Raw genomic sequence first — 26,425 nt, 5'->3', positions numbered from 1 at the left:
TGCATTTTGCATGATAGGTCAACTTTAAGACCTTAATTTAACTAAGCTTAACTAAGACCTAACCTAAGATGTTTTTATAATTTGGAATATATATTTGAGTTGATGTAAATAATCTGAATACTTATTTTCATTACTTCTTGACAAATAAATGATATAAGAATGTGCAAATAATCAGCTATATTATTTTTAATCAATTAAGAAAGACAGAAGGAAACATTTTCCCTCAGAAAAAGATAAAACAATTAAAAGTTTACAATAGTAGAGGAACTATTATAATGACAAATAATTATATTTAAAAAATGATAATAATTAGTTTATATTAAAATGTAATATTATAAAAAATGAATGTAAAATAAAAAATGTATATAAATAAAAAATATGACAATACAATAATAATAATAATAATAATAATAATAATAATAATAATAATTACAGTAAAAAGTATGTGTTGTTTTTTTTTATTATATATTTTTTCAGTTTTACAGAAAGTTCGAAAAATTGAGTGCTTGTTGGTTATATTTTGTGTGTAATATCTTCATAACACTCTGACGTCGGAGTCGGGGAGGGGTCCCTGAAGGCAGCCTAATCCAGCCCAGCCGCTGAGTAGCCATTTTGGTCCCACCTAAAACGGACAGAGCAGCTTCACTTTGGGCCGCCGGAGATGGAAGAAACCCGAGTCGACGGCGATTATTTCAGCCTCCAAAACCTTCTAAATCCCTCCGAGAAACATCGACTGGCGACACTCGACGCCATGTCTTCTTTTTAAGACAGTTTCGATAAAAAAAAGGGGAAAAAGCCTGGGGTGTATTTTTTTTTTTTTTTGAAGTGGCGACCGACAGTTTAGTTAGCTTCACTGACTGAAACACGCAAACGGACAGACGGACACTGATTTGAGTTTGTACGCGCCATGTAAATAAGATTATTATATTGAGGGTTTATTTTTATTTTGTATTTGCAGTCCTATACAGTTTTAGGTGCTCGGCTCTACTAACACGTCCGGTTTGAAAATTTGTCACGATCCATGCTGAGACTGTTTCCCCCTGGAGAGAAGAGCTGCAAAGCAAAGCAATAATCTTTCAGTTAGTTTTTTTGATTGGATTTTGTTTTTGGAACATTAAACGTTGCCTGTTGGAATATAAAGATGTCAACAAAAACTCCTCTGCCTACAGTCAACGAGAAGGTGACGGAAAGTGTGAGTATAAAGGGTTGTTTATTGTTATTGCTGTAAAATCTTATTTAAATGTTTCTATAAGGAGGTTAATTATGTTGCATTATTGACAGAGGTGGAAGAAGTGCTCATATGTTGTACTTCAGTTAAAGTAGAAATGCCAGTGTAGGAATCCTGCAATCAAAGTCAACTCAATTAAAAGTACAAAAGTATTAACATGAAAATATACTTAAAGTACCAAAAGTAAAAGTACTCATTATGCAAAATAATATATATTTATGTTTTCATTATAATTATGGATGCATTAATGTGGGAATCAAAGCTGGTAAAGGTGGAGCTATTTTTGGTTACTTTGTATGCTGCAGGGCAGCTTGAGTTATGAGTTGTGAACTAAAGTCTGATTTAAGTGTTGATTATATTGCATATAACTAATCCAAATCTGCAATGTAACTAAAGGTATTAAACAAATCTAGTGGAGTAAAAGCACATGATTTACCTCTGAATTGTAGTGCGGTAGAAGTACAAAGTAGCAACATTTAAATACTCAAGTAAAGTACAAGTACCCTACAAATTGTACTTGAGTAAATGTACTTAGTTACTTTACACCACTGATTAGTGCACCGCATGATAGCTAATTGTTTCACACTTTTCGTAAACAAGCATATCCTCTACGTCAAACACGCCCTTTAAATGTTACATAATGTTAAGATAGACACATATTCACATGTGATTCATATTTCTGTGATGGGTTTTAAGGTAATAGTGGGCTATAATTTGCCTGAAGTTGAGATATTTAGGCCCAAACCTCGAACAAAACTACAGTACTTTGCCTGCTGGTTTCTGGCAGGCAACAGTAGTTTCTGTCCTAGCTTCCTATTGGCTCTGCCAGCTGTCACTTAAAGCTTTCAACCGCTCAGCTTCCTAATATGGGGCCCACTAGTCCCGCCCCCTCCTGACCAACTGTCTGAAAGAGGGCTGTCAAACTAGCGATAATATAGCTTCCGGTCAGGATTTTCAAAATTAAACTAATCTCCAATTTGTGATAAAGGTAAATAGCACTGTTGACTTAATGAAAACCATCTATGTTGTTTTAATCCTACAGAAATTAAAACAAGTATCAACTGTATTTGTGTATCTTTCTTTACTGACAAATGTTTGTATAAAAAGGTGCAACAGATACATGTAAAAAAACAAATATTAAACATTTGATTACATGGTGCTGTACTTTTTTATTTATTTAATAACTTGACCAGGAAAGTCTCACCATAACAATGAAATGGTTGATATGATACATAGCATGTCACTTAAATATACCATTACAATAAACATATTTATGTCAACATTAATCTGAAGAGCACGATATAACCATGGATGTAGAATAGAGTGCCACAGTAACGCGTCCTAAAACCCGGAAGTAAGCTTCTTCCGGTTCCCTCGACAAAAAAGCAATGCAATTTCTCCATAGGATTTTGGAAAATAGCTCGAAATAAGGTCTGTGGTTGACACACATTTAAGAGACGGATCACGTTTTGTTCAGTCAGATAATCTCCACTTGTCTACCCTACTTTTATAATTTTCGAATCATAAATCTAATCGATAGATTTATGATCATTGACACATGAAGACAAAATGGCCCAACTTTTGAGAGAGCGAAATGTCACGAAAGTATTCATATAATCATATAATCCGTTCTTATTGTGCATCCATGGGTAAAGGTAAAACTCATGTGGTACTGAACACGTCACATGAACGTGCCGGGCGGCGCGGTCCCGTGGGTTGGATCTGCGTTCATAATGCCGAGGAAAATAACTCTCGGAATAACGTTATTAGCATATTTTCCAACTTGAGGGCCGCATTTTTTTAATAAGGGCTATACAAATGTTCATACTGGGTAGTTTATTTAGTTTTAAAAACAATTATCCAACGATTTACAGATGTCTCTTTCCCAATGTTAGTCAATGAGAGAAAGTCTTTCCGGGCCCAGCGACTGATACGGAAGTTTAGTACCGCCGTTTGGCCACAACACATATTTTCCTCAGAGTCCGGCGCACTTCCTGGGGGCTTTGATATAACCTACTGAAAATCTCTCATCACAATTTTCAATATCCCAAAGTTGTGTCATGTTTAAAAATAAATAACCAGCTAAGTTATTGGTTTTGTAATGATAGAAAACAGCATTTAAAGTCAGCCACCAGTTCACGCTTGGAATTATAGTTCTAAAAATGGCTCAGGATTAACTGATCATTACAATAATGACAGATTAATTTGATGGTAATTAAATTAATTAAAAAAATGCTGTGCATACATACAATTTAAGCTTTAAGAAGTCAGAAAATGGTGGTAAATGTCCCACTTCAAGTTTCTAGGATCCAAGATAATATTCTTATTCTCAGTGATGGTTTAGAAGCTTCAGACAAAGAAAAGCAACAAGTCTTTACATTGGAGATGCTGAAAGCAGCAAATGTTTGCCATTTGAACTTGAAAAATACCCTCCAAGGACTATTTTGCTGTTAATACTCTTATTCTTTGAATGCTGTATAGAATATTTACTCATTGAACAGGAATGGAGAAATGAGAGCTATTGCACATACACATTGATGCACTTGTAAACTGTATATTTACTTCATCTCAAATATAATTGAATACATCTGTAGCTGCTTTGTACTTTCTCCAAATCCGTACTTAATCTTTGTGACAGTATCTTTCTGTTTGGCATGAATTCAGCTGGTTTGGATAAATTAATATTCCACTTTAGGGATGCACGATATTGGTTTTTTGAAACCGATACCGATAACTTCCTGCTTCTCAAGACCGATACCGATAACCGATAATAATATAATATATATATATATATATATATATAAAATGTACCTGTAGTTTTTTCCTCGTTTTAGCCCTGGGGTCGTCTCTGGCAAACTTCTTGCCTTTTTCAAAAGCCTCGTCGATAGGTAAAAGCCCCGGTGCCTTTGCAGCTGGCTTTGGATTCGCCGCTAGTTTAGCAGCGCAGGCGTCTTCGTACGCTTTTAACAAACTATCGTAGCGATGGCGATGTTTCAGGTGAATAATCAGGTTGGAAGTATTATAGCTCGTTGCCTTTTTCCCTACTCGTGGAACTTCTGCATTGCATTTGTTAATACAAATAGAAAGCAAACTATCTAACTCTGAAACTTTGAAATAGTCCCATACTACCTGTCCTGGCTTCACGGCCGCACACCATTTACGTCACAGCCAGGCATGAGTTAGGGAGCGCTGGATTTGTGAAAAACTCCCCTCTTCCTAAACCACAAATACAACAGTACTGGCAAAACGGGAGGAGCCGAGTGAAAAACAAGCACCCCTCATCCCAATCCACCCACACCGCAGTATTTTTTTCTTTTTTTTTACCCCAAAAATATATTGTATATTATCGGGGCTATTAATACTTTTATCGGATTTATCGGGATGACGTCATAATTCCTAATATCGGACCAATAATTATCGGACCGATAATTATCGTGCACCACTATTCCACTTATCTCCATCTTGTTGTATCCTTTTCCAAACATTCCTGTTATCACGTTACGGATACATGTGATATCATCAGGATCTCATGACTCATCACGGTAGCTGCATATAACACTTATCCTTCACAAACAAAAGCACTGTGGGCGTTAAGACGTGGGGAACCTTTATTGATCCCTGTCGGGGGAAATTAGGCCACTTCAGTAGCTGCAGATGTGAAGGAACAGTAGCCAGAGAAAGAGGACAGAGATCCAGCAGAAGCAATGATTTAAAACTGAAGAAATTACACTAAATTGATTCGTCGATCAACAGAAAATGTATTGGTTATTATGTCTACAACGATTCATCATTTATTACAACACATCTGATGGTTCGGGTCCTCAAATGTGAGAATAGACTTATTTGTGTTTAAGACATTTGCGTAAATCACCTTCTATGTCATCAAGTCTATGATGTTGTGGTAGTCATTCTTCAGTTTTTCATAATGCTTTTTACATATATATTTTCTCATATTAAAATAGTTTTAATAGATAATGAACGTTTAAAAACAGAGCTTACGATAAATCGAGTGATGGAAAAGTAATTGTCAACTTTTTAAAAACTTATTTAGTTGATTTTCAAGCAGATAAAGTGATTCAAGCTAACCCGAAATCAGCCCTTTTTTGGTTCATATATTATTGTAAATGAATAATTGATGGGTATTAGACTTTTGGTCGAGCAAAACTGGACATTTGAAGACATTCAGGTTCTCTATTAAGTTTCTTTCCTTTAGTTACTTTGCAATATTTTGACGTTTCGTAGACTAAGAAATTATCAAAAAGTTGAACAAATCATAAACAGATTATTCAGTAATGAAAATAATCTGTAGTTGCAGGCCTATTGTTAACATACTTTGCCGGACTAGCAGCATAACACTCTTCCCAAAGTAAACTGTACATCCCGACACTGTTGCAGCAGCTAACTGAATGCTTTTATTCTGAAAGGACAATGTCCCGGTTTCCGGCTTCTATCTGTCTGCCTGTAAGCAGGCGTGACTGGGATCACTTTGTCTCCCTCTCTTGTGTCTCTGTGGTTATCTGGGCTCTGAGTTGGGGAAAATCTGGTGTAGTGGGATCTGTATGGGCATCGACAGTGTTTTCCTCTTCAAACATGACTGGCTCGCATGCAGCCAGGAGACACCGCAGCCTTGTGAGTAACCAGCAAAAAGATCAAATTAAACTGGGACATATTTCTTGTTTACTTACAGGAAGTTGTTAACCAAAAAAGGGTGTTTTTATTGGGTTTTAACTTAAGATATATCTGTGTCCTTTCCCTGTTGGAAGGCACAGTTTAAAGTATCCCGCAGCCTTTTTCTTTGTGGCGTGTCTGTGGTATTCAACAGTGACCTTATCCTATTTTTATCTCCCCTGCTATCACTGTAGAAGGCCTAAAATATTCCTTTAGTCACTTAAAGTGTGTGTGCTGCTCAGCAAGATAGTTTCAAGTGACCTTATACTGGTTTACGGCATTTAAAATCTTCTGAGGTATCTGTCAAATATATTTTTTGGAGGATTTTAAGTTTGTTTGGACCATATCTAGCTTAAAAGTGCCTTTTGTATTTACTTTCGTGTTTATAAAGATGACTTATTCTAGCTGTCTCATCCTCACAGTTACTTTTGTGAAGTTTTTTTGGATATATTCGCTGTTGAGTTGGGCATCATGTTTGCCCTCTGCTCTGGCTTTATATAAGCTTCAAGGTTTACATAAACTTGTTATTCAGTTCCTCACTTAGATCGTTGGGCTTTTAATTGTCTGCCGGTTGAATGGGGTTGGTTAGGCTGGGGATGGGCAGAGGGCATGTGCTGTTAATGAGGCATCGCTCAGTCGATACTGAGGCCGCACCGAGTTTCTATCACATTCGTATTGGGACACAGAGGGGGTGCTTCTTTTTTTTAACATGGCACCCAAAAAATAAATCAATCCCTACATTGGTGGTTCTGTCAGAGTTGTGCACACCGGAATTAAAACAACACACTTTTTTTCCCCGCACAAAAGTTAGTCTTTGGTTAAAGCATGAAGTTTGTTAAGTTTCCTGAGGAGTTTTGAACTTGTTGTCGTTCCTTTTACCACAAAAAATATTCCTTTTACACCTTTTTGCAGCCTCAATTACATAAACAGACAGATATTCAGGACCCTTAAAGGTCTTGCGAAATGTTTTACGTTAAACGTGATGTCTTTATTAAGCTTGGTAATATGCTTGAATTTGAACATACTACATAAGAAACATAGTGTGGGGATTTACCTACACAATAACTAAGATCAAAAGTCTTCATTTCCTCATTAAAGCTTCTCACACCAGACCAGCAAAACCCAGAGCTAGTTTAGCATTCAAATAAACATGAATGAAACTTCTCAAAGTGAAATATGAACAGATGTGACGATCACAACATGTTCTAGATATTAAGGAAGATACAAATTGTTTACCCAGTCATGTTCTAGCTAAACTGATAAAGAGGCGAGATGCATCAAGATCTCTGCTGAACACTTTTCTTCAACTGGAAACACAATTTTGTTTCCTGTTTCTGCACCAGACGGCAGCGACAGTATGGATTGACTCATTTACATTTTCATAAGCATTGTTTTTATCTGTTGGTTTATGCTCTAATAGTCCTCTTGTTTTTCTGTAACTATTAACCAGATCATGTTGAATAATAGACAACATTTAAAAACAGTATAATTGTACAGAATGTGATACAAATAGACAACAGTGTATGAAAGAAATACACAGTTTGTTTGTTGTGCCTTCTGTTATGGTTGCCAACCTGCGGGACAATAACCTTAGTGAGACATGAGGGAAAATGTCTCAAACAAGTAGAAATCTGTCCTCTGAGATAAAAGATGTCTGGTCCTAAACAAAGTCACATTTATCTTATTTAGTCTTCCCGTTTCTGGTGCGTGAACGTGACCTTTATTTAAATGTGGAGCCGGTGACTGGACAAGTCTTTTCAGTGTGTTCTCTGTGGGAAAATGTAAGCAGCTTTCAATTGCCCAGAAGCAGCAGAAAATGATTCTAAATTGATCGTCTGTTTCTGTTCATTATGATTTAAGTTCGTACAAATGTCGTCAGTGTAACTTGACTTTTTCTTCAGCAGTCTGCACCTCTAATGATTTATTTCTGAGCTGAAATAAATAGTGTATAGAGAGAAAATAAATCTGCAACAGTTTTGATAAAAGCCACATTGTCCTTTTTTCTTTCAAGAAAATCTGCGTTAAGCCTCTTAAATGTGAGGGTGTTGTACTATTGAACTGTTGTTTTGACAAAACAAGCTAGGGCCACTTGTGATGAATGCTTTTCACTTTTTTCTTTTCATGGACCAAATTATGAATCAGTTAATCGGATTTTATCATCAAGCAAAGGCAAGTTTATTTATGTAGCACATTTTCAAATACCAAGGCAGTCAGAGTGCACATAATTAATACAAAATTGGAAAATTGCTTAACAAATTAATAAATGCAAATTACAAGTTCAGAAAATAAACCGTTTTTTAACCTGGATTTAAATATGTTAAATCCACTGAAAGTGTAATGTAAAGTAATGCTGGCTCTAATATCTGGTATATAAAATGGTGAAATCGCCTGTCAAACACTCAGTTCTTCAGCCATCTGTGGCTCGTGGAAGAACATCTCTCCTCTTCTGGGAGCAGGACTATAAATATCAGTTTATTTCCTGCAGAGCCTAAGAGGACGCGTCACACCGGGTCAACATGAGTCACCGAGATGTTTCACAGCGTGTTCGATTCAATAACCAGCACCGTCTCTAAAATAAAGTGTCTCTCTTTCCCCCCCCCCGCAGCACACGTCTCACAGTAATGGCCGCCAGGAGAACAGCACTCGCTCGGCCCGGAGCGGCGTTCGAACCCGCAGCTCCGAGGAGCCGCAGCAGCCGCACGTCGGCAACTACCGGCTGCTCAAAACCATCGGCAAGGGCAACTTCGCCAAGGTCAAACTGGCCCGACACATCCTCACTGGCAGAGAGGTGAGACAGACACTGGTTATTTTAAAGGTCACCTATGATGAAAATCCACTTTTTCCTGTCTTTTCGACATCAACATGTGTCCCCTCTGTGGAAAGACATTCTGAAAGTGTCAGGAAAACATATTCTCTCTCTTTTTGTCCTGATCCATTTATATAAAAACCTGTCTTAAAATGTAGCAACTGTTAAAAAAAAATCTAATTCCCCTTGCGCAACATTTCTTTCTGATTTAGATAAATAAATATCACTGAAGAAATATGGTAAAAGTAGTCTTGTCGTATTATTAACATAGTAAATATCTTTCAAGTGTACACAGATTACAAATGAGACTGTGTAATCTTCCCATTACAATACTTGTTGGGTGAAAGAATACAAATTGTTTAAATAAAAATAAAGCTAATAAGAAAATGGTAAGATTGAAATGTCCTGCTGCTGACTTTTTACTTATCCTTAGCAACACATGTATTTATATTTGATCTAGTGATCATTTAGATATTGTAATAAGTAAACTAGTAGAATAGTTGAAGTTATTTGCTCCTTATTACATGGATTAGTTGAATACTCGATTCTGATCGGTCAATTCAGAACACGTGACACGTTGTTAATCCAGAACAGACAGACCGCTGTCAAGGACTTATTGAACGTTGTTAAGGACGCTCACATCTGCAGAAAGAAGTTCGGTCGATTTAACTGTATACAGTTTGGCCGAAAAGCAAACTGCATCGTCGGGCTCCTGATCTGCTGTCGGGTGTTCTTTCCCCATAAGGACCGCCTCGCTGCACATTATCCCTTACTTATTCTTTCAACTGAAAAATGTCATTCTAGTCTCAGAATATTCCCAACATATCTGGCTTTTTAAAAAATGTGTCCCAATAAATCTGGGGCTAAAGACTCCGTCATAATCTGCCGTTACGTTCAATTCCCCCGTTGGAGTTAATACCGTGTCCGGCTGCTGGTGTCCTAAAGGTCAAAGTGTTAAAAACCCACGCGAAACAGGAAATGACTCTCGTTGTGGCGTCTCTTCTCTAAAGCGCCTCTGCTGTAACTCTTGTTGGCAGTAATGGATGTTTTTCAGGGAGAGCCACCGAGCATTTGGATTTGTTCATAATTGATGAAGAGAAAGAGCAAGCTTCTTCCTAAAGCTGCGTACGACATTTAAAAGAAACGAGGTCGTGTTTCCCTCCATCCCCTCCTCATGCTGTTGTTATTTACTTCTTAAAGGAGGAAGTTGAAACGGTGTTATTGCTTGTTCAGATTGACTTTTCGGTATTTAAATGATAACATAACTTCAGTTTCCTTTCCTGTGTGGTTGTCTTTTTGATATTGTATCTTCTGCTTCCTCTTTTTCACACTTCTCCTCTGCTGTTACATCCTGTTAACTCTCAATTCTGCTGTTTATTCCACAGGTGGCAATTAAGATTATAGACAAGACGCAGCTGAACCCGAACAGCCTTCAGAAGGTAATGTACCGCCCCTTCCTTCTTCCCTCTTCTTCGCTCTGCTATTACTCTCACGCTGTGGCAGAATTGATTTATTAATTCATGAAGCACAACAGATTGAGTATTAATTGTGTAAAGGGGAAGCAGGGCATGCTGGGACTGAGCATGTGCTTCTTCTCCACAGAGTTAAGTGCTTTTGATTATTTAGGTGTGATGTTTTTCAGTGGGGGAGATGATTGAGCTCTCACGCTCTGGTTTGAAATGCTTCTCACGTTGCACTGCTTGTTCAAATCTAACCTGAGGCGTTTAAAACAAGATTGTATCTATGAGTGGTTGCCGAAATATGCAAATATAACATTAACAAATGTGGCAAGTAAGAGTTCTGCATTTTAAACTATACTTAAAGACGTCCTATTATGCCTTTCCGTTAATGTGTTTTATAGGTTGCCGTGCCTGTAAATGGTCTGCTAAGGCTAAAATCCCTTTTGAATAAGTAAAGTAACTAAAGTTATTGAAATAAATATATTGGACGGTGAACCAAAGGACACCATTTCCCTCTGAGAGTTAGTGGAGTAGAAGTATAAAATTGCATAGGATGATAAAAAAAAAAGTACCTCAGAATTGTATTATGTACTTTTATTAATGTACTGACTTAATTCCACCACTGGTATCTCTTGGCGTTTCATATTGTCAGTTGAGCCAATATTGAAGAAAAGCAGTAAATCAAATATTTTCTACACTATTTTCTACACAGGTCCGTTTACGCCGGTTGTTAAACAACATCGTTATGGGGAAATACAAGTCTGCGTCCAAATGGTTGGAAGATAAGGAGGAAGGACAATCCATACTGTATATAGTCAATGTGTGGTAAAGTGTGTCGCCAAGGTAACCGGTTAGAACTCAAAGTGGCGATGAGGTCTTCAAATGTATGGAAAGGGTCTTAAAAAAGGTCTTAAAAGGTGTTACATTGGACTTCAGGATTCCTGCATATACCCTGAGTAACCTTTTTCCAACACATGCTTCTTGGGTAGTCATGCTCCTGGGAGTGACATTTTGTTTTCTAAATCAGGAAGGGCTTTGCTTTTAAAATGCAAATTTAAAGCGCCTGAGCGTGAATGCTTCTTTTCTGCTTCCCAGTGAAACTCTTCTCACTTTACCGTGTGAAGTCTGTGAGCTGAGGACAAGCCGCCCCTCAATCTGTTTCTCTGATTCTGTGTACGCTCATTCATCAGAATCAGTTTTCCTCTATTATTCTCGCAGAGGGGGAAATATACAGTGTTACAGCAAAAGTGACAAAAAGCAAACAATTAACGAGTTAATGCACACAATAAAAATAAATACGGACAAATCAAATGAGTAGCAGCATTTAAATAGTTAAATTAAATTAACATATTAAGGTTTGAGAAAAATGCTTATGGTTATAATTAGCATAACAGATGAATGTAGTAGTGTCATTCTGTACATCTTGGCCCCGCCTCTCGGTCTGGAAGTAGTTTCCGGGGAAAGATATCGACTCTTTCTCTTCAGACAGGGGAGAGGCGACGGGGAGAAGTGTGTCTGTGAGGCGGTGATGATGTTTTTGATGCTTGTTGATGTTCAGCCTCCGCCCGTCGCTCGCCCCCTCTCTCCCTCGTCCCCCTCTCAGCGATCGGCTAGTGGTTTTCCATCCGTTTTTCCAAAAGCTCCATTGATTGTGTTCTTTGTATCTCGGAGGCCCGTTGGCGTTAGCTGTGACACGACGCTGACAGAAAAACACTGAGTCATGACGGCGCTGAAACACACAAAGCGCCAGGCCTTTGTCTGCAGCCTTTGTTGTTTTTTAGGTTCCTGCTTTGTCACACAACTTTTAGGAATTTGTCAGGTTATTTTTTCCCGACTGCCCGACAGGGAGACATTTCTTCTGATGTTTATTTTAAGGAACTGGAACACACTTCAAAACGATAATTTTCTTTTGTACTCTTACAGGAGTGACACTTTAAATGCTACTATTCCTGTCGCACGTTTCTATTCATAGGCCTGTTTGATCTCTTGTCGGTGATTTGGATATTCAGAGTTAAATGTAATCCTTACATGGATAAGAATTGTGGATTATTTTAAACATATGAACGTTAATATGATTGCCTAATCTACCAGGGTCAGTCGTTTTAAAGGAATATTGTGTTTTTACTATTGCACCACATGTGTATTAACTTGCTTCAGCTATTATAAATTCATTTGATTTGTATAGCACCCTTTGAACCATCTTAACAATGTGTTAAACAACAGTCAAATTCAACATAATCCATTAAACCTTTTGTTATGTCCGAAAAGAATGATATAAAAGTAACACTAATACAACTAGGAGGAAAAAAAGGACCCCATCAAAAGCTCTTGCAACTCCCATTTGAGAAACATAATAAAAGTCAAGCATTGAATACTTCAGGAAATCCCTATTATTAAAAAAAAAATGAAACATTATACTTGTGACCTGTTGGTAAAGATTTATATCTTAAGTATGAAACAATATTCTTGGATCTGAGAGACGTAGATATGCTGGGGATATCATGTTTCATTTTGGTCTTTCAGTGGGATGTGTTGCAAAATGGCAGCATGATCCTTGAAAAGGTGTTCTCTCTTTTGTTATTTTAAGAGTCGACTGAACGTCACCAGGGAAATGAAATGTTGCGTTCAGATTCAGATGAGGTTTTAGGGATTTATTTTTGCTCTCCTCCGAGCTGTAACGGCGAACCTGCCTCAGACCTAACCTCTTATGCAACTGCAAGAATTGGCGAGAGGCTGAGAGCGGGGGATATCGTCTCTGAAGAGCAAATGTTTATTTTCAGACTCGATCTTAATAGTTCAGAGTCGGCATTCACATCCGCCACAAGCAAACTCTTCTTCTGCTTCTTGTTTTTTTAAATCCTCTTCTTCTAAAATCTTATATTCTTTAATCATCTTTTTCTGTTTCTAAAATCTTCTTAATCTTTATCTCCTTCAACTGAAATCATCTTTTAAGAAATGTTTCTTCTTATATCTACTGAAGTGTTAGCTTTAAAATGTCCAATATTATGCAGAACGGCCATTTTCAGAGTAACTTTTTAATATTATTATTTAATCATAATCAAAGCATTCATGACTTTAATGCTGACTATCTGAACACACAGTAAAGTGCCATCATTTATTTGATTAATAATCTGAATCTGTAAAATACCTGAAGCCATGAATTTATTTAGTGGTGTTAAAAAGTATTCTCTTCTCGCTGAAGGTCTTGTTGTCCTCCAGGTCAAAGGTCATGGAGAGAGTGTGGCACTTGAAGTCTTGATTTAAATGTGAACAACCTCCACTCGCTGCGCTGAGGGTTTCAATAAGTGGTTATAAAAGCCTTGGACGTCATTTAGAGCAGCGTTACTCCACCCGTAGGCAGGGACTCTGCAGTGCGTCATCAACATTATTAATATAACCGGAAGAAGGAAACTTGAGAAGCTTTTCTTCACTCTGCAATAACAGCTTTTATTGTGGGAGAAAGGCAGCCTCTCAGCCTCTGACATTTAATAAATAGGGCATGGTATTGAAGCTCATACCCTTTTTGAATACTACTGGGTTATCAAACTGACTGTTACTGATTATTACCATCAAATTCTTAGTCTTCTTTGCTTGTAATATTCTGATTTAGTTGATCTCTTGAATGGTTCCCGTTTGTGTACATTATGGCTGGTTTCGGGCTGCAACTCAAATCATATTTTCATTATTGACTAATAATGAAGCCATTTCATTTAATTGTTTATTTGAATAAGGACAATGCACATTAATGAACACTTAAGACAAATAATGCTTCAAGTGTAAATATGCCGGATTTGAGCTTTGAGCTCATTTCCATCCGCAGTCCCTCACTTACAACATATAAGAACATGACCTTTATAAAGATAGCAAAAATAAATACATGATATGCAAAAAGAGCAAGAGCAGCAAACACATGTATTTACCACATGGCAGTACATTATAGCATATACGACATATACAGTGAAAGAGAAGATACAAGAGCTACATAATGTGCAGGAGGAGATACCCCTGTGTTAAAGTGCATTTAGCAGTGATTGCACGTCTGTTTGTTTCTCAACCATTATTTGAGTTGACCTTTTAAAGCTATTGAGAGTGGGACAATCCCGTATCTGAGTTGGGAGGCTATTCCACGATGAACTGCCTTTAATGGAGAGGACATTTTGTCCAAAAGTGGTCCGTCTACGGTAGGGATGGGAATTTGAAAGCAAATGTATGTTCGAATATTCGACCCCCAAAAAAACGGTCAACCGAAAAGTACATAAAAAAAAATGTTTACAAAAAAAATAAAAATAAATACATGTTCAAATAAGTATAGAAACCAAGTCCAATTTGTCAAATGTATTGAACTGGTGATCCCAGTTTGAACAGTTGACAGCTATAGGCCTACAGCTTTCATGCTTAAAACATAACTTGGTTTTTAAATGAAAGAGGGATCATACACAAACAACATAACGGGTTATGGTAACGTAACCCTATTACAACAGAGATCAACAACCTGTAACAGGGCCTATGCACAGAATGCAGCTATTCAATACTCATTCTTGTTCAAGAATACGATCGTGTCAACATGCTCAGGGGAGAGGCGGGTGCGGAGGCGATTCACAATCAGGCCAGCTGTAGAGAAGACCCTCTCAGCTGGAATTTGGGCATAAGATGAGGTTTGAGTCTGCGTGACTTGCGTGTAGGGAGGGGCAGCAGCCATATCGTTAGCTAGAACTAGCTAGATCTGATGGACATTAACGCGAGTGAAGTATAACTGGACGCGAGAGAGAGAGATCAGCACATGCAGCGCTGCCCACTGTGAGGGACCGGCGAGTGGAGCAAAACACACCTTTTAGACCTAACACATTTAGCTATAGCACATTGAATTATTCCATTTGATAATATGTAATCAACTTAGGCACCCCTCCCAAAAAAAAAAAAAATAAAAAATATTCATAACTCGTATTCGAATACCTGAATAATTTCGAATGTTCGATTAATCGTTCCCATCCCTACTCTACGGAGGACCTCACAGTCTCCTCTGGTTTCTGACCTAGTGCTTTTGATTATTTAGCTCATAGAAAGGTAAGGAAACAGCGGAAAGGGTCAAGTTCATGACAACCTATAATCTTCTGCTTGTTTTGTTTCAAAAACGTGAATATATCTGGTTTTAAATACATGTTATTAACAACCATACATGACGGAGCAGGAGAACATCCTGAAATAAGAGAGGATCTAAGATTTGACTTGTATTTACTTTACCTAAATGTTAGAGTATTACAGTTGTTAGAGGGACTGACCGTTTGAACTCAATAAATGCACAGACTCTGATAAATACTTGTATATATATTTGTAAATGTGTGACGGGGCATGGGTTGTACAAAAACATTTCAGATTGGAAAAATAAATAATTGTTTTGAAGTCGCCACAGAAAGAATTGGCATCTAAATCAAACTAGTTGTTTTAACTAATCCACCAACTCATTTTTGCCCAACCCCAGACTCCCAAACCCCACAAGCTATTCTTAAAATTATACATTATTGTAGTTGGTTTTACTGCTTCAGGCCAATCAGAAGCATTCAAATGAAGCACTCTCCCTTTACATTTACTTTGAATGAACTGCAACTACAATAGAGAAACTTTGACGAGGGTTAACAAATGGACACTGCTTCATATTAGAAATTCCACAAAAGTGAAGAAAGGTATGGACCCACTGCACTAAAGAAGCCTGGAGAGAGCAATATTCAGAATCTCATAACATGGATCTGTAGTTTGTCGTTCGTTTGAAGTCTGAAGGAGGCATCTCTTCATATCTGCCCTCGTAACTTCAAACATCTGAGATAAACCAGTTTTCTGTAACTCGCAGAAGTTAATTTAAACCACATTGTTTTTTCCTTCAGGTGTGTCTCTCCAGATGGGAACAATTGCATTTTTGTACTTGTAAGGGAACAAATAACTGCAAAGAGAAGCACGTCTAACAGAAAACTGCAGTCTGGGTGTTTTTATATCTCTGAAATAAACAATGGGGGGGTCAATTATCTCAAGAAAGGATCCACAGACATCTTTCTTTCCAAGCCGATGTTCCTATAATCCAATTGTGTTGCGATTCACCTCAAAGTTGAACAGAAACATGCTCTGATGGTGAGCCCACGGGATTTTGCTTTACGAGCCTCAGATCAGTCATAATTGAAGCGACTTAAACAGGACGATGCAGTTTTTTCTCCTGGGGATGGCCGATGTGAGATGATGACACCCTCAAAGTGTGTGTCATTTGTCCTAAAGGTGCTTTGTGTCGATCTCACGGCAGATTGTGTAGGCGTCGTTGCATCACTGCGGCGGTATGACTGGATCTCCAGCAGGTTTACGTCCTCGACCTCCCTGTTGTATTCTGCCGGGAACCATCTGCGCGTGTTTTTCCACTACCGGTAATTCTGTTTACTGCACAACATACCTGACGAAAGTATTTCCATCTACTGGTCTTTTTTGTTGTTTATTTACCCAGATGTCAAATGAACTGTATCTGCTCTGCAGGACAGTACACACTTTAAGTAATCGAGTGGCTGCCATTTTTCCATTGGCAACAAATATGGACGTAAAAGGTTCTTTGAGGGCTTAGTAATTGTTTAATGTTGTGTAATCTTTAATGACGTTTTGATCGTCTGTCGTCACTTTTTATGACTTCATTCAACATTTTTTAAATAGACTTTTTCAATGTTTTGTTTATAGAAATAACATTTACAGAAAGAGGTTGAAAAGAGGAGCTTTAGCAAAGGCACTTTAAGAAAAATAAAGAGCTTTTTGAACATTAAAGCATGGAAACATGTCGCAGTCGAGGCACATGGTACAAATATAAACCTGTAATTTGCCCAAAAATATTGTGATAACTGATTTGAGTCCAGCCCAAGCTCAGAGCACCTTTTCTCTCTAGTAATCATTCCTCTTTATTCTGTCATATTTATAAAAATATATGGAGAGAGTCCTCAGTTTAACGACAGTCAGAGCGGAGTAATGACAGTGAGGAGACCTCGGGCTTTTCTTCTTCCCCTCCTCTTCGTCCTGGCTTGGTTTGTTAACATTTCTTCCAAACCGGTCGCCTCAGTCCCGAAGGCCTCGCTGTTCGCTGCAGCTCATAATTAACCCTTCAGTTGTCTCTCTGAAATGAGATGTATTATCTCCGTACATCCCACAGCCGGCGTTCACTGCAGGATCTGGGTGTTCAAATTACTATCATACCATTTGAAGTCATACTTATTATCTTTTATTTTCAAGCTGCTCTCTAGACACAAACAGAATGGGGGGAAAAAACCACATTTCACTATTAGTAGAAACAGAAAGACAGAATCATAAAAGTTTTAATAATCTCATAAATATAAAATATTCATGTCTTAACTTTCTTTGGTGTCAGATCATCAGTTTAAAAAAGCATAATCGAAGTATACCGTGATAGGAAACAAAGAAAAGCAAGCACATCTTACAGGGGGTATTTGGTGTTCCTACATCAGAAGTGATTTAAAAATATTGATTGATTTAATCAAAAACGTATCGATTAATTTGCTATTAAATAAGAAATACTTTCATTCAACTTAACTTATTATTCTAGCACAAATGGAGCTACAAGATCAACTTATGTCCAAGGATAATAGTTTTTATTTTGAAAAAACATGCAAGGACAAGTTTTGTGAACCCATTTTGCCTTTACTGCGTGATTTGACTACAATTCCCAGAAGGCTATAAACCATCAACTCATAGGTTTAACATGTTGCCTAGATGGTTGTTCTTCAACATCTTTTGTGGGCATTTTTGCCTCTTATTTTGATAGAGGACTGTAGAGAGGTGACAGGAAATGAGACAATAGAAGGGATGAAATACAGTAAAGTACTCCTGCTAGACTCTAAGGCAGCTTTCAGACTCACTCCCCTCATTCTTTAAATACAGCAGGGATGACAAACCGGTAAAAAGGTTGAACCCTGTTCAGCTTTTGAGTCATGTTGAGGTGCTGCAATCTCACATTCCTGCAGGATTTTTTTGTAACATGAACAATACATTTCTGGAGTTTCCTTTACGTTCTTTCCAACTCAAGACACAATCATTGTTGCCTTTGTGACCTTTCCATAGTAGGAACACTTCCTTACAGTAGAAGGGGTGGTGTGTCATGTGACTTTACCTGTTAACCCCATTTTGTACTAACCCTTAATGGTTGAAACACACAATGTTTTAGATGATACTGTGACTAAATAGACTTATTAAAATGACTAACCTCCCTTATCTATCTCACTTTGGCATACTTACTGTATTGTGCTGTAAATTATGAGAAATAACCTTTTTTTAGAAAATAATATAAATTCTTATATTAAAGCACTATATGGTTTTATTGTATTTTACATAATTAATATTTATGGTTTTTAGTAAAGTGTGCACATGTTTACTTTAGCTTCTCTGTTTATATTAAGATGTCTTTCGAAATGTAGTAACCGTTATAAATCCAATTTCCCCGCCCCCTGGATCGCTTGCAATTCTTTTTTATTGAGCAATTTATGAATGATTTTGATTCTAACTTTGGCAATACATTTTTTTTGGGTGTATTTTATAAAATAATTGATCATTTTACCTTGACCTTGACCCCAATATTAAAACGGCAAGTGATCCAAATTTCACTCAAAGGGAATAATTTTCTAGTAAAAGGAAAAACATGGAAAGTATTGTTATAAGCCTAAAAAAAACATCTTGCTGCTGAAACTATTCTATTGGAAAGCTTTAAGTTTAAATAATTCATCTTTATGAAATGTGGAGCATATGTTGGATACCACTTTTAAAATGTGAGGATTTACGTGACCCTCTTCAGAAAAGTAACAGTGGGATAAAAAAAAAAAAAAAGGTCCAAACAAAATATCAATTTAAAACACGATAAAAACCTTCTGCTCGGTGTAAATCTCATTTTATCAATGATTTTTTGGGTTTTCTTGCTTCACCTTCTCAAGATTTGCTCGTGAGTGAGTCAACACTGTGGCTACTCCCGCCTTGTGAAACATTAATGCCTTTTTACATTTTTGATGGAAGGGAAGAGGGCGAGGTGTAGTTAACAGCGGATCAATAATAAATTGCACTCTGGGTTTTTTCTTTTTGTGCCTCGTACAGCAGAAGAGTGAAAAGCTCTTTTGGCCTTTACAAATGTGCCTGTCTGGTCTCTGAATGCTGATGAGAGCGTGTGTTGACTGAGGGCTTTCTTATTAGAGAACAGGCTGGAGATGTGACGATGCATCTCTAACGTCATTCAGATCTGTTCTCGATCTCTCAGGCTGGATTTAACCCACTCTGCGCTGAAGGGGAGTCTCCTGTTGGGGTCCTTCTTTGAAAACGATCACCTTATAATTATCAGGAGGTGGGAGAAGTACGAAAGGTCTTGTACTTCAGTAAAAGTAGAAGTACCAGAGTGTAGGAATACTTAGTTAAAGTCCTGCAATCGAAATGTTACTCAAGTAAAAGTACAAAAGTATTAGCATCAAAATATACTAGTACTCATTATGCAGATTGGTCCATTTCAGAATAGTATATATGATATGTTTTGATTATGATTATTGATACATTAATGTGTTATTAAAGCTAGTAAATGGCCCCCAAGAATGTATAAAAAAATCCTAGACTTGTGTTGTTGGAGCACAGCTAGTTCCTGATCTCTTGTTGTTAAGGAAAGCAGTGTTGACGGGGAGCCCTACTATGTGTTTGTGGCACAAATGTCAGACACAAGGCCGAGTAAACTGTGAAGTGCCATCTAAAAAATTAATGAAATCTGTGCGCGCACATCTGAAAATCCATTTAGGTTTAAATTAAACATTATATTTGAGCTTTGTGACCTGGACATGCCACTTGAGGAGTAAGTGCATACTGCTGTTGGAGTCGTGTAATGGAAAATAGTCACGCTAAAATGATGGATTTGTATCTTGATGGAATTCCCTCATTTTGCTGTATTTACACGCTGGAAATGTATTTTGTGTTTACTCATTTTATTTAACACAAATATAAACAATTGCACCTCGAGGCGGACGGACGCATCTTTATTAAAAAAGTAAATTAGCTAATTTTGTGTAAACAGTGTCCCAACTCTCCTCTTGTCACATGTTATCTTTTAATATCATATTTTGTATCCAGCTATGGATCAAAATAAAGTGAACTACTTTGTAACTAAGTCTGTTTGTGTCGCTTCATGTGGGTTGTTAACTCAGCTTTATTTAAACTCGCATAAACAGTTTGTATGTTTTTTAAATTTCACTATAAAATTGCTGTTTTTAATAAAGGTTTTCTACTATATGTGAGAATAGTGTCTCAGACCTTTTTCTCTTGTTTTCATGTCTTCCCCACCTCCTTACTTTTATTTGACTTCTCTCCTGAGCTCACCAAGTCAAGTTTACTGTTTTGAAATGTCGATAGAATCGTACATCCTGAAACCCAAAGTGAACCCTAAACATGTATTTTTCTCTCTCTCATTTCAGCTCTTCAGAGAAGTTAGAATAATGAAGATTTTGAATCATCCCAATATAGGTAAGTGGCTCTTACACACATAACAAGTGTATTCTAGAACAATTGGCATCGATGCACATCAGTTCACATTTCCAAATGATCATGTGTGAGTTTGCAGTCACATGGTCCTCTCCCATGCCGCCAGCCTGGATTTCATCAGCTTGTTTTGTCTTACAAGTGTAAGCTGCTGTTTCAGCGGTTTTAGTTCCCTTTTTTATTTGCTTTTGTTCTCACAGACAGAAGAGTGTTCTTTAAAATCAATCAATCCTGGAAGATGGGAAAGATTGTGTAAATATGGCCGCAATTATGCAAAAAGCTTAACAACTAAATCCTTTACCAAAAATATAGAATTTTGTAGGTACCTTTTTTTTTAAATAATGATTTATATTTCATTATATGTTTTGGGACTACAAAATGAATCGGGTTTGAAATGTGCTGCTCTCCTAGCAGCACAAAGACCCTCAGCTAACAGGAAATGACAACCAATCAATAAATGAATAAACAAGCAGTACTGTTGGCAGGTTTGAAATAAAGTAGGAATCAAGTTTCTTCTACATTTGTTTTAAAGAATAGCATCAAATCCTCACAATTCAACTAATCGATGAATGGACTAATCCCTTCACCTTGAGTGATGTTCATAAGGACTGACGCTGGCCCTTTAAAAAGTCACATCAAGGCTCCATGAGCTTATGTGTAAAGAGTATACATATATGGTTTTTAGGAGATGGGATTCCCCGTTAATTACTTTTGATTTCCTTTCCCCCCGCGCTGCCTGATTTCCTCCGCAGAAATGTGATTATAATGAACAGAGTGGTTGTAAGCGCTCACCAGCCCGACGCTCTCCATCTCTCGCTCATTGTCTTCCTTCCCACCTCGTCTATATTTAGCAGCGCAGCTCATCACACATCCCTCTCTTTTATATCTCCCAGCTGAACTCACTGCGGTAAAAAAGGTGAAAAACAACAGCTTTTGGCCTGTACAGTAAATATCGAGTGCTAAAAAAGCTCGGCTCGATGCTGTGCTGTTCACGACACACACACACACACACACACACACACACACACACACACACACACACACACACACACACACACACACACACACACACACACACACACACACACACACACACACACACACACACACACCTCCCCCTCCAGACACTTCGTTGGCATCTGTCGCTGCACTAATAAAGATGGACAATGATAAATAAAAGTAACAACAATGCACTGCAATAATTAAATGTCAAAGTACATATTTACACATTTCACTACAAAACTTTAATAAACAAAACTATACAAATGTGGCTATAACTGTGTGTTGATAAATAGAGGCTAAAAGTCCATGCTAAAGAAATATCCATACATATTTATATATTCATCCACAAAAAATGGTGTCTATGAATTAATTGGTATCTCTGTCTGAATCTCCTCCATCTTTATGCATAATTGATTATGTAATTTCCTTCTTTTCGTTTTTCTCATTCTCTCCTTTTAGTCAAGCTGTTTGAAGTGATCGAGACGGAGAGGACGCTGTACCTGGTGATGGAGTACGCCAGTGGAGGTGAGACGGAAATACAATTAACATTTTGTTGCTTTAAAGTGAAAGCCATGTACCACCAACATGTCAAACAGAGACATGTTTAGTGGAATGAAAGAGGACTTTAGATATAAATAAAACCCCTCAATCCAAAAAGGGAAGCTGCCGTCCTCATATTGAAGTGAAAACATCATCAGACATCTTTTAAACCTGACGATCTAAGACATACAGACCCCCTTAAGTCAAATAAAAGTGCATGTTGGACATAAGTGCAACCCTCGAGCCAAAAAAAGGAAGCTGCTGTCCTCGTATAGAAGTGCAAACATGAAACGGAGTGAATTGTCGCCGAAAAGTTGATGTAGTCGGTAGAAATCTGCTGCTCCCAGCGTCCCAACTATGATTTATTAACACCAAAGTGTGATAAATGTGTGCTTTTTTAAATAATTCATACACACTGTGAGCTGCTTATAGTCTGCAGACTCTACTTCCACCTGAGAGAACAGATGAAGAAGAACATAATTCTGAGTGGGATTTACAGAAAATAAGTATGAAGAGTACTGCGAAAGTTGATACAGAAAGTATGGAAATGAAGTTGAGTTCATAACTTGAAGCATAACATCAACGTCTTTATTACCGGGTATAAGGTAAGGCTTTATTTTATAGGTCCATTGTTTCCTCATTATTTACTGGAGATGACTTTGTAATTTCATCCTAAATATGCATTACATTTGAAGTGTATCAACAAAAAATGCACCTTAGAACTAGGGATGCCAGAAACTGACCATGATCAAGTTCGAAAAAATTGGACAGCCCTGGCCATTTACAATTATTAATACTATTACTATTATTAGCATTAGTCTATATTTTGGTTGAAACTAAGCCAGGAAAAAAATGAAAAACATAAATAATAATAAAAAAATATGTAAATAAAATCTAATTTAAAAAAAATATTTTCGATTATGGAGACTGTAACGAATATTCGAATAATCGCTGGCATCCCTACTTAGAACAGGTGGATTGAAATGGTGTAGAAAAGCTGGAAGATATTGCATAAAGATTGATGTGATGAGAAAAACAGTGCAATGGAAACCTATAGTGTGATTAATAAAATACATGAGCCCTCCACTAACCTCCACTGAAGAGCAATACAACATTTGTGCCTGAAGCCTTCCTCAGATGAGTATCTGAAACAAACAAATGTGTTCGTGACCGTTTTCACATGTTCTCTGCTCCTTAGACTGGTGGTCGTTACGTCTTGTTGCGCTGTTTCTTTCCTGCAATCGTTTTTTCACACCACACTCTAGAATTGGACGCATTATCTCCTAATATTCAACATGACAGAAGTGGATGGAAATGTGCACAAACTCACATTTTCTATTGCTGATACTCTAGAAACTAGGTTCAAATCTAAAAACTAAACTAGTATCTCTGTTTACCGATGTTTTAGTGTCCAAGTAAAAAGTTCTTTACAGTTAAACTTCTAAGGAAGTTATTGTGAAATTATGCGGAACATATGGAGCTATAAAATAATTGACAAAGCAAACATTGTTCCTGAGAATGTCTGAACCCTTTTTAAAGCGGCTGCCTGGAGGTTAGAACATAGGAAGTAATGATGTTGATGCAGAGACATAATCAGTCCTTTGTAAACGTAGTGAAAAGCGACTCGGAGCAGGAAAAACATGTCAGTCCACTCCAACACAAACCTGCACTTCTACATGTAACTCATCTATGACCTATATTTTTAGCATTTTCAGCATTGCTTAGATATAAATGCACTTCCTCCATGGAGAGAAACATGATCAATGTAGTTCCTTCTTTTCTGCAGTCTGCACACTCGTGACTGGATTTCTCTATACTGGACAGTCTGTAAAGGTAAACTAGAATCACATGCGACTTTGAGTTACGACAAATAAAGAAAAATAAGGAGGGACGGTCATTAAACGACTATTAGGAGAGCAAATGTTAGAAACACGCTTCCACTGAGGGACTAATAAGTGGACAAACAAATGCTTTAAATATACAGCAACTGATAGAAACTGGCATTTCACTGTAATGTTATTAAATGCAAGATAACAGGAAGCCATCTGTATTCCTTAGTGCTAAAAGAAGCAGATGAAGCAAATTAATCTGAATTCTTCTGCAAATGTGACGACTTCCAACAGTGAGTTTACATCGTCTTGTGGTGAAAGCTTCTTGTAATATCTCATTAATGCGGTGACACACACACACACACACACACACACACACACACACACACACACACACACACACCACACACACACACACACACCACACACACACACACTCTCTGTCTCTGTCTCTGTCTCTGTCTCTGTCTCTGGCTCTCTCTCGCTCTCACACACACAGACACAGACGAGACACGTCTTCTCATTGATTTCCTGTAAAAGGTCGCATTCGGGCCGCCAAGACAAGCAAAGAGACGACAAATTGTGAATCACATTACCGTGAGGATGGGAGGTCTGATCAAAAGCCAATACAATTAGATGTAAAATTAGGTAAATCTAATATTTCTCTCAGTTTGGCTTTTTTTTTTTAAGGAATTCCATTACATTCTCAAAACCTGACCTTCAGTCACAGATCCAGTAAATTCAATTTGTAAAAGTGCCAACTCACCAGATGTTAGGAATGACTTTGTTAAGCTGTAAACTGAGGGAATGTCAGACGAGTTTAAAGTAACAATAATAGGTTTATTTCAAAACATAACTTTTTAACAACGTTGTAACACAACATATCAAATCAAGAGATGTTGCTCGATTGCTTTATCACTTGAAACTAAAATGCTCAGTTATACAACTGGTGACTGAAAACTAAATTGCAGCTTTGTGCGTTCTTTACATTTCCATATTTGTACTGAATTTACAGAAAGAGACTTTTCTTTGTCAGAATAATATTTTTCTTTTAGGTGTGGCAGTGTCTGTCTGTACTTCGATCCTCTATTCTAGTCCAGTCTCAACAACTTGTGGATGGATTGGCACGAAATTGTTAGCAGACATTTGCGGTCCAGTGGTTCTGCTGCGTTAACTCATCATCTGATACCACCAGCAGTTCCATGTTCTCATCCAAGTACCTGCAGAACTACAGACATTCCCATTAGCCTCAACTGCACTTTGATTGTACTGAATAAAAACAAGAGCATGTCTGTTAAGTGGTCATCTTGTTACCTCACAGTCGCCAGTGGCCGTTTATTTCCTTTAATTCAGGCTTGCTTTGAACTTTCTTCCAAGAAAAACTTTTTTAAGAGCATATCTTCTTTAAATGACCTTTAAGGAGACTGAAGATGTTGCATACATTGCTGAATCAGGGGCTACCTTCATTCAAACGGGGGGCATTTCAAGGTCCTCTGTGAGGCAATGTGGCTTAAAAAGTTGCCTCAGCATTATTGAATTATGCAGGAATGTCATGCTAACAGAATCGAACAAAACAATATAATTGTAAACTTGTTTCACGGCTGAAAATGATCCAGATTAGTTTCTCTACATGTTTTTAGCATCAAGGTTAAAATGTCCTTGTTATTTTCCAGCTTTCTTCCCTATTCTCATCCCTTTGTTCTGCACGCACTGTGCCCTTTAGCTGTGACATGCTAAGTGTTGGCTGCCACATTCTGTCTTTAGCAGTTGAGTCAGAGTGCAGTGTTGAATTGTTGCTTTTCTGGATCTCTGAAGCACAGAAACGTCCTCTGCAGGTCAGCGCTGAGAGAGTAGGAGGGTTTCAAGGATTCAGAGAAAGAGGGGGATGTATTTTTGTTGCTTGTTATTTTGTTTTTAGTTCCTCTTTCGGCCCTGGCTCGGTCACACACATGCATTCCAGCCGCCTGAGTTCAATTTACATTAGAACGAGCGTCGTCATGTTTTAGGTTGGAAGTGTGCTGCAGTGTGGGCCGAGGGAAGGGTCCGCAGCCGGAGTGGAGCTCAGCTTTGTGCCTCCAGGAGAGGCTCAGTGTGGAGGAAGCAGCTTAAATACGATCGACAAAAACCCTCAAAGCATGCACATGGGTGACGGTGCAGGCCAGCTGCTCAAGAAAAGTTCATTGTGGAGTTATTTCTATGATTTATTCTTAAAAGTTTTGACTCACACTCTCCTCTATTTCTGTATGTTGCTGTTTCTCAACCTCTTTCTTTTGTGTCCTCTTCTGCAGGAGAGGTGTTCGACTACCTGGTTGCACATGGACGAATGAAGGAAAAGGAGGCCAGGGCTAAATTTAGACAGGTA

At 37.7% G+C, this 26,425-nt stretch overlaps 1 protein-coding gene across 1 annotated transcript in view; it reads left to right on the top strand.

The window, feature by feature from the left end:
• Window positions 1–600: 600 nt before the first annotated feature.
• Window positions 601–26,425, top strand: part of mark3a (MAP/microtubule affinity-regulating kinase 3a) — a 52,570-nt gene continuing 26,745 nt past the window's right edge. Inside the window, exons 1-6 of the mRNA XM_079692851.1 lie at window positions 601–1,192; window positions 8,502–8,684; window positions 10,088–10,141; window positions 20,629–20,677; window positions 22,154–22,219; window positions 26,352–26,422. Coding sequence (XP_079548977.1) covers window positions 1,142–1,192; window positions 8,502–8,684; window positions 10,088–10,141; window positions 20,629–20,677; window positions 22,154–22,219; window positions 26,352–26,422 — 474 coding nt within the window. The 5' untranslated portion in view covers window positions 601–1,141. The remainder of the gene's footprint in view (window positions 1,193–8,501; window positions 8,685–10,087; window positions 10,142–20,628; window positions 20,678–22,153; window positions 22,220–26,351; window positions 26,423–26,425) is intronic.

Source organism: Notothenia rossii (genome assembly GCF_949606895.1).
Source record: "Notothenia rossii genome assembly, chromosome: 7".
Classification (NCBI taxonomy): domain Eukaryota; kingdom Metazoa; phylum Chordata; class Actinopteri; order Perciformes; family Nototheniidae; genus Notothenia; species Notothenia rossii.
The sequence above is the reverse complement of the archived record's forward strand: the minus strand, read 5'-3'. Positions and strand labels throughout refer to the sequence as shown.